General features: G+C 38.1%; 1 protein-coding gene across 7 annotated transcripts in view; it reads right to left on the reverse strand.

Moving 5' to 3' along the window:
- Positions 1 to 9,299, reverse strand: part of zeb1a (zinc finger E-box binding homeobox 1a) — a 52,537-nt gene extending 43,238 nt beyond the window's left edge. For 2 of the 7 annotated variants that reach the window (XM_047162681.2, XM_017495207.3), the window contains exon 1: positions 9,040 to 9,296. In XM_047162681.2, coding sequence (XP_047018637.2) covers positions 9,040 to 9,097 — 58 coding nt within the window. In that variant the 5' untranslated portion in view covers positions 9,098 to 9,296. Of the gene's footprint in view, positions 1 to 8,126; positions 8,407 to 8,971; positions 8,991 to 9,039 lie in introns of those variants that run through there. The other 5 variants (XR_006984264.2, XM_017495206.3, XM_053673761.1 and 2 more) reach the window with 5 other exon arrangements.
- Between the last annotated feature and the right edge of the window lie 367 nt (positions 9,300 to 9,666).

Consider the following 9,666-nt stretch of genomic DNA (forward strand, 5'->3'; position numbering starts at 1 on the left):
CATATTCACCTACCTAAAATACCGTTCCAAAATATTCACTATTAAAATACCATCTCCATTATTTGTCAGGTAATATTTCAACACATTATTTTTCAACCTCACAAATTCAGGCTGCAAAAATTCGGGTCTTAAAATTCAAGTCTTCAGATACGGGTCTCACAGGAAGAGCAATGGATTGCTGATACCATTGTAACATGTTACTCTGGGCTGGCCACTAGTGGTGGGATTGTGCAAACAAGCCACAAGAGAAGATGAACCAAGCGGACTGGCATAAAGTTGGCTTGACATTGGACATTTGGTATTCACAGATATGCACAAATTAAGGTCATAAAACCAATTGTTAAGTGTTCATCTAGGTGTCAGCTATAACGCACACCTTTTAGATTTTTGATATTTAATTAAATAAACTGTCTAATCATATCTAAACCTTGTGATGTTTTTATACCGTATGGACATATACACAAAATTTACCATAATTTAAAGCTCAATAGCATTTGAAGAGAATGACTTACAGTCACAAAACCAACTGGAAAGTGTTCCTGCAGGTTTCAGGTATGATGCACACCTTTTAGATTTTTGATCAAATGGTGTGCGTTAAAGCTGACACCTAGATGAACACTTTACAGTTGGTTTTATAACAAAGTCATTCCCTTCAAATGCTGTTGAAGTTAGAAACATGTATACCAATATGTAACTTTAGAGACGGTCCCTTAATTTGCACATATCTGCGAATACCGAACTTCCAACGGCAGGCCAACTTTATGCCAGTCTGCTGGGTTCATCTTCTCTTGTGGCTTGTCTGCACAATCCCACCACTAGGTGCCGGGCCCAGAGTAACACGTTACAATAGTATCAGCAATCTATTGCTCTTTCTCTGAGATCCAGATGTGAAGACTTGAATTTTAAGACCAGAATATTAAAGACCTGGATTTTTGCAGCCTGAATTTGTGAGGTTGAAAAATCATTTGTTGAAATACTACCTGACGAATAATGGTAGGTTACGATGGTATTTTAACAAGTTAATATTTTGGAACCGTATTTTAGGAAGGTGAATATGTGTGCATTCAATATTGAATGCTGGAATTTTGTTTTCAAACAAAATATACAAACCCAATGAATTGCAGAAGAAATTAATTCAAGCATTGTTATTGGGTTTTTTTCGATTTGTGTCAAATTGCTGGGCAGAAAAAGTATTGTTATTGTGATATGTTTTTATTCAGTTTATGTAATTCAACTTGCCATTTTGCCTTGAGGACATTTGGCACTATTATACTTCCATACACATTTACCGAATAAATTCCTTGAAGCACATCAAAGTTATGTGACTTTGCCTCAACAAATCATGTGATTTGTTCAGGGATATTCAGCAATCGTGGCCAACTTATACAGCGCAATGGCATGGTGGGTCGCATAAATGGACTAACCAGCAATCAATCTCATTGCACAGCATATCAAATGTTGTTTTTGTCATTCTGAAATGCCTCAGCTTAAGTCTGTTATCGAAATGATTTGGTATATTTATTTACCTCCCAGAATGGCCTCGTTTCCTTTCCCAAATTTCAGACATCTGCTTCCAATCGCAAGATAACACAAGGTTTGTGAGTCATTTATTATATTGGAAAAAAGGTTTCACCACCTTCCATTTGTATTGATATTTTATGACAGTTTCCCTAGAAGTGATCATTTGAACACTTGGGATGAAAAGGTACTCACGGTTCACACGTTTTTTCGTAAGGAATTAAAGTCATAAACAAGACATATCCCTTGATCCGCACGAACAGACTTTTTTTTTGTCCTCGAGGACAACCCCCTTTCATTTTTGGGATATCCCAAGTAATCCCAAACTGCAGATTTTAATTTCTTTTTCGGCGGGGTATGGAGATTGGTCATATCAGCCTCGCTTCTCTCAGACATTTTCTCCACTGTATGTATGTATGTATGTATGTATGTATGTGTGTGTGTGAAGCAAGTTGACGAGTCTGAAAGCCAGTCGAGGGGTAAAGGAGATGCACATGCGCAGGCAAGATTCTCCATCTGGTTGCCTTTTTTTCTATAAGATAAGCAAATGTACATGGTATGATAACCTTCAATTTTCATACCGCTGTATACTGTGAAACCTGTATACTGCTGCAGCCCTACTCCAGATATACCCAGCTCTTCAGCTCATCCCAACGTTTTCAATGAGGTTTAGCTCAGAAGGTGACCATGTCAAAAGCTTAATTCTGTGGTCACTGAACAATTTGGACATGTTTTGAATCACTGTCATGTTTGAAGATTGAACAAACCATTTGGAATATTTTAAATTCTTTCGATAATTTTTGTGAGGTCATCTCTGTAGATGATGTCTGCCAAATTTGGTAATAATTTTGTCCAATTTACAGTAGGAGTACTGAAAACACAGTTTGTTTTTTTTTACATAATCCAAGATGGTAGACAGGTAGTACACTTGAATTTCAGATGTTGGTGTGCGTTCACGTCAGCATACTCCAGGGAATTATAAGAAAAATTAACTGTGAATTTAGCCCAAATATTTCAAATGATATAAGGGAAAAAATAAAAAAATTGTTACAGTTCTTGGCCACAAGGTGGCACGGTCACCAATCTTCTGTACATTCAGGGCATGGTCCTAAAAATATTTATCAAGTTTCATGGTGATACATAGATACATTACTGTGATACACCATCACATCCTGTATTTTGCATTTGCCAGCACATTACAGGAGAATGTTTTTGAATATCAAAATTCATTTGATTACTTTTGTTCTTAAACAACTAATTGATAAAATCTATAATAAGCAATTATGAAAATCGTCGCCAACGAATCTCATTATTGATTAATTGGTCTGGGCCCAGCAGGGGTACATTTACTCACTGCATTACTCATGTTCCAAAAATACGCATCGGAGAGTACAGACCAAAGTTATACTATGCACTAGGGATGTCAGGATAACAAAAATCTAGTAGTCGGTACTGATACCACCAAAAGTACATGATACTCGATACCAAAGTCGACACCACAGTTTAATAAAATTTTAAAAATTAAATTAAAAAACTCTCCTGGAGGACATCCTCCTCTGGCTGATACTGGCAAAAAGAGAGAGAGAGAGAGAGAGAGAGAGAGAGAGAGAGAGAGAGAGAGAGAGAGAGATTTTAGTTATCAAACACTGTCTGACAATGAGTGGAGGCTACAGTGGAGGTGCAGCACTCCTAAACACACGTGCACACGTACCCCTTATACTCTGAATGCAAGCGTTGGTTTGAATTCACTGATATGGTGGAAGACCAAAAAGATTTATTAAAAGCATGAACATTTGAATAATTATTAGTGACATTAGGCTACATTTAGCTGACAGGACACGGGTTGAATGGCGATGCATGGTGGCCCATTAGGAGGTAGTTTATAACACTGCAATGTGTAAGCGTCATTTACAAATAACTGGCCATCACTAACATAAATGGAGCATAACGTTAGCTGGTTTCACGGCCACAATGCCAGCTGCCTCAAACAAACATAATATAGGACTGTCTTTCAGGTGCTTCGCCAAATTCCAGGTGTTTCCTCACTTTGTTTGAAATGAACGATAGCATCGGTTGCACACCAGCTTCAGAGCATCAATTATATGTTTGTTGTCATCCGCCTCGATTGTGAAGTATTTCCATATTCCATACCACATTTCCTCTCAACGAGTCGCCGCAGAGCTAAACTTCTGTCATTTTTTCCCGTGTGCTTGTAATTATTGTTTTTCTTCTTCACCACTTGTGGACCGACTAAAACACTTGCCCATATTTGCTGTCCCCATCAGGTCCGGAAGAATTGCAGCCTCGGTACCTCCATTAGAACCGGTTCCAACGCTGCTTGAGGAAAAACAAGTACTGTCACGTTTTAAGAATGTTGGTACTGACTTGGAACCAAAGTATCAGTTCTCGTGACATCCCTACTATGCACTAAATTCATACACTAGATGGTAGAATTTTAGAAGGGTAGAATCATCTTAAATAGAACACTAGCATTTTTTTTACTAACCGGAAGTATAAGCCCTTTCCCAGTCCATAGCATATGACATCAAATATCGGAATACGACACTGCTAGCTTTAGCAGAATACAAAGAGTCAACAAAAATAAATGCTTCAGTTCACTGTTTATGTCAACATTACCTTTTATGCCCAAAATGACCTCAATCACCATCACACAGAAGCTTAATCATCAAGTAACCGCGGAAAAAAGTGTGCAACTCAGAAAGGCAAGGGAGCATTTTATATTAAAATGCCACAAAGAAGACAGTAACCGGAAAACTGTGTAGCACGGAAGCACAACATCCAAAATGCTACACTTTCTGCAAGCGGTTAGAGAAATTGGTGCCAGTTGCTTAAGAGGTTCAATTTTAATCAAGTCTACTGTCATAATATACTGTATTTGCATGCCTGCAGTATAAATTCTGTTCTTTATTAGTGATCTATTTGTAAAGAGGCCATGTTGCTCTTCACTCACAATATATATACAGTGAGGGAAATAACATTTTTTTCAGTAAATATATTTCCAATGAGGCTATTCACATGAAATTTTCACAAAACATCAATATTAACCCAAGAAATCTGGAAATATGAAGAATTCACAACATTAAAGTCCATAAATAAAGTTATGTGTAATAAAGTGGAATGAAAAAAGTATTGAACACGCTAAGAAAAAGCAGTTCTCCAAGGCAAGGTAAGGAACCAGCTGAAATCCACAAGTAATTATATCTCCTATCTGTGCAAATTAATATCAGCGGGATTAGTAAATTGATGGTCTATAAAAAGGCTTTTCGTTACCAAGGTGTCACACAAGAAACATCTCATGATGGGTAAAAGCAAAGTGCTCTCCCAAGTCCTATGGAACTTTATTGTCACAAAACATATTGATGGAATCGGATACAGACGTATTTCAAAACTTCTGAATCCTCAAGTAAGCACCAGTGGGGCCATAAAGTGGAAGCAACATCTCTCTGTCATCAACCGGCCACACACAGGAGCTCCTCGCAAGATTTCTAACCAGGGAGTCAGAAGAATAGTCAGAAGAGTAGCCCAAGAGCCAAGGACCACTTGGAAAAAGAGCTCCAGAAACACTTGTAGGCAGCAGGTACCATCATCACAGAGAAAACAATAGGCAGTGCACTCCACTACTCACGCTCACCCCACAAACTCCATTACTAAATAAAGGGCATGTCGAAGCTTGTTTAAAGTTTGCTACAACTCATTTGGACAAGCCTATGCAATACTGGGAGAGTGTAGTCTGGTCAGATGAGACCAAAATTGAACTTTTTGGCTGCCATATTACACACCATGTTTGGAGAAGAAATGGCACTGCACATAACCCTAAAAACACTATAACAGTTAAGTTTGGAGGTGGAAGCATCATGGTGTGGGGCTGTTTTTCATCGCATGGTACTGGCAGACTTCATACAATTGAAGGAACGATGAACGGAGCCCTTTACCCGGAGATTCTTGAGAAGAATCTGCTGCCGTCCACCAGAATGATGAACATGAGACATGGGTGGACCTTCCAGCAGGACAACGAAAGCATACAGTAAAGGAAACGCTCAGTTGGTTTCAGAGGGAAAAAAAATCAAGGCGTTAGAATGGCCCAGTCAGTCGCCTGACTTGAATCAATTTGAACAAGATTTAAAGACAATATGTTTCGAAGAATGGGCCAAAATCACACCTGAATGCTGCAGCCCATGAATTTTTCATACAGGAAGCGTCAAGAAGCCGTCATTACAAACAAAGGCTTCTCCACTAAGTATTAATTAAATTTCAGTTAGCGTGTTCAATCATTTTTTCCTGTGTCATTCCACTTTATTACACATTTCTATTTATGGACTTTAATGTTGTGAAATTTCATGTGAATAGCCTCATTGGAAATATATTTACTGAAAAAAATGTTGACGCATCCAATATTTATTTCCCAGATTGTATATTTTATATATATTATATATATATATATATATATATATATATATATATATATATATATATTATATATATATATATATATATATATATATATATATATATATATATATATATAAAATTGGACAAACAGTTGTTTTTTATGCACAAAAAAACACTGATAATAAAACTACAATGCTAAATCAATAAAATCTCACTTTCACTGCACCTTATGGTTTGTTACTCACATATTGTTTGTGTTAATGTAAAGTTTTTCTCTGAAGTTTATATTTGTAACACTCAGTTTGTGGATTATTTTTAAATAAATGAAAAATATGGTATTGAATTTTTTTTTTTATCCAATTAACAATTCGTCGAAAAAATTACCTTCTGATTAACTGATTATGAAAACAATCATTAGTTGCAACCCTAGACAGGTCTCACAATGATCTGAGCCAAATTTGATGAAGACTGTACTAAATTTGGAGGATGAGTACCAAAAATGGCAGTTAGATGTAAGCATTTTTAGCATTTTTCATTATTGTATCTATTAAAGAGTAGGAGCAGCGAAAAAAGTATTTTTGACAAAATCCAAGATGGCGGAAAATCTAATTAGTCGGAAATTGAAGAAAACGTAGAATAACAATAGGGTACCTATTTGTGACCTATTTGGTACTGGTTGTGATCTCAAGAAAATTAAATCTGTTATATTGAGATCACAAGAGAAAAAAAACTGTTAGCTTGAGAATAACAGTACAGAAAAATAAATTACTCATGGCCTTTCTGGATTTCCACATGTTTTAGTTATGCCTATATTTTATTCATAAGAAATTCTAGGGCTGCCAATAATTGTAATATAAATGGTTTCTTTAAAAATCTGTTCTTTCTTAGCATAAATTAACTTCAGTTAAAGGTTGCATGTTCAGAGTTGAATTAAGCTTGTTTACCACAAAGACATTTATAATAAACCTTTTTATACATATTTACCAAGGGTGCCAATAATTCTTGATCTGATTTCTGTGTTCTGAAAATGCATGAATTCTCAAAATGTAATTATTGCTGCCTTTAAAAAACATAATATTGTGATAGTTTAAACTTCAGGGGCTGGAATACAACGACAGTTGTTCAGATATTTTAGAAACTCATTCTAGATTTAGTCTCTCATAATAAGAATGAAAAATAAAGCTACAGTTGAAGCCTATGATTCTACAAGAACTGCTCCCCTCTTCAATTAAATTTATACAGCTCTTACATTTACATTCACTCCCTCGCTCATTCTTGGCATCACGAATTTCTCTAATCCAGCCGTAAAACACGACCAATAAACATTTGTGTCGGTTCGATCAAAGAAGACCTAATTTGTGCATGTTTGTGAGTGTAGTCACGTCCGGAATCTAACGGAGCTTAACCGACACGCGCAGGAAACAGAACTAAAAATGTAAGAAAAAAAAAACAGTACAATAAGAGAACGATGCTCCCCCATGATGCCGCGCGCTCCTCACGTCATAATGTGAAGTCACCGATCATTGATCACCTACATACTGGGAGGCTCCACCTGAGCGCACACGAAACCATAACATGACTATTATTCTACATGTAATCATCCGAATAATCTATACAGGACAAAAATAATACTGTAAAGGTAATCGTTATCTCACCATTATCTATGAATGTGCAGTCTATTCATCAACTGAGAAATCCGAGGAGCAAAAACACTCGTCGAATGGCATTCGTCAAAGCATTCACATTCATAAAAATCAGGTTCAGGATTTTGTGGCACACGCAAAAACAGCTAACATGTATATAACATGTCATATAGCATTTGTGATATTTTAGAGACAGTTTCAACAGAAGACTGAAGAGACGCGAGCTTAGAAGCCCTAAGAAGGTGTTACATCACCTAGACTACCTGGCCCGTGTCCGACATCAGAGCCAAACCCCATCCCTCACTACATCATCTAACGGTCCGCTCCGCCACTCCGGCCCCACCTACATTACATAAACACTTCACAGGAAACTGCTTCCACTGCACACTATTGAAATATCTAGCAACCACCTTATGCGCTACTTTTGTTCTTCCTCGCCCGCCGACCGTCTTTTCCATAACTATAACAAACGATCAGGACAGAACAAAGCCATGAAACTGAACAGAAAACAGTCTTTGTTGCACCGCTGAAATCAGAACACCATCTGTTTTCTACCTGCACAAGTTGCCATTTGCTGCAGCGTGCACGCGCCTCGGCTTTTTCGCTCCTGGTGATCGGAACGGTTTTCGGGCGACAGTTCCTTTTCACGGTTTGTGCTCCAACTGCACCAGAAATAAATGGCGAGGATTTAGCCGTTAAACGATGCATTAGCTTGCGCCATTCTTTTTCCGCTCATCGTGCAGGTAGACACGGTGATGGCTCCGGTAGCCTACGCGGGGCGGTGCGACGCTCGCGCGTCACACGCACGCACGCAGGAAAAGGTAGATTCACGCTTCTAACGGTACAGCGCGAACCTGTTGTTATTTAAAGGAAGCGCAACATCAAACATTTCATTCTTTCCGGAGAGAAACCAAAAAGGCAACCTTAGTTTGCAGAACACAACAGTTCTGTTAAAATACAAAGTTCAAACGTCACTGCATAGTATAGCCTTAAACAGCACACTCACTAGACAGCAATACAGGTTTTCATACTTTAGACAACCTAAATAAGCCGGTATTTAGGTAGGTTACAGATTGAATGATGTCGAACAACAATGAATTACACGTAGAGAAATAGTTTATGCACTACGCGAAAAAATGCTTTTTTTTCTGAAACTAAATTACAGGGTTTGCTATTCAGAAAACAGCTCAGGATATACCACGTGAAACGACCGCGAAGCAGTGGAGAGTTTCTCCAGATAACGGTCTGGGAACAGAACAGCTTTCTGTCACAGGTAGACAAGCTAACGGTTCAGATTAAGCTATCCATTTGGACAGTCTACCAAGTCTGCACACTTTTACTGAGTTCGTGTAAATAAAGTAGTTAATCTAGGCGTTAAAATGATCAAAAAGTGGCCAAACCTTAACAGCCAAACGAAACGCGCTTCACCTTTTCATTTCGCCTGTCCGGAATCACACTGTCCACTCACCATTAGTTCTCCTCGGTTTCGTCTGCTTTCTACGCAGGCACCTGGGGCCATCCGCCATGATTCTGTACCGCGGCCTCGCTGAGCTGATTACCGCAACACCAGCCCCCTCCCGCCCTATCCGGGGCCATCGCTGCACCTGGTTTACGACACTCTGCTTTACGACAATACCCTTACGTGAACAGTTCGTCGGGTTCTCTTCTCTCCCTCGCCTGTTTATCACGAATTTTGTTTCCGCACATACCAATAATTACTAAACTAATACATCGTAGGTATAAAATAATAATACAATAATAAAGTAACATCGTATAGAAAACAGGCCACTCCCAGTGGTAACAGACACCGGGCTAGTTAGATTAACCCTATATGTACCAGTGCATGTTTCATGGGCACTTTGGATGGATGAGTCTGATCACGTGACCAAGCATTTCACTAACAAAACTAAATCAGCGTATCCTTATAGCCAAAATGAAACAAAAAACATATACATGGATCGCCTTTATCAATATGCAATAATAAACGAGATATACACTAATAGTGCAGCAATAATGTTATTATAACAACATATATACATACACAATCACTGGCCACTTTATTAGGAACACTTGTGCAGCAGCACAATGCAAAAAT

Source organism: Ictalurus punctatus, chromosome 20 (assembly GCF_001660625.3).
Source record: "Ictalurus punctatus breed USDA103 chromosome 20, Coco_2.0, whole genome shotgun sequence".
Taxonomy (NCBI): domain Eukaryota; kingdom Metazoa; phylum Chordata; class Actinopteri; order Siluriformes; family Ictaluridae; genus Ictalurus; species Ictalurus punctatus.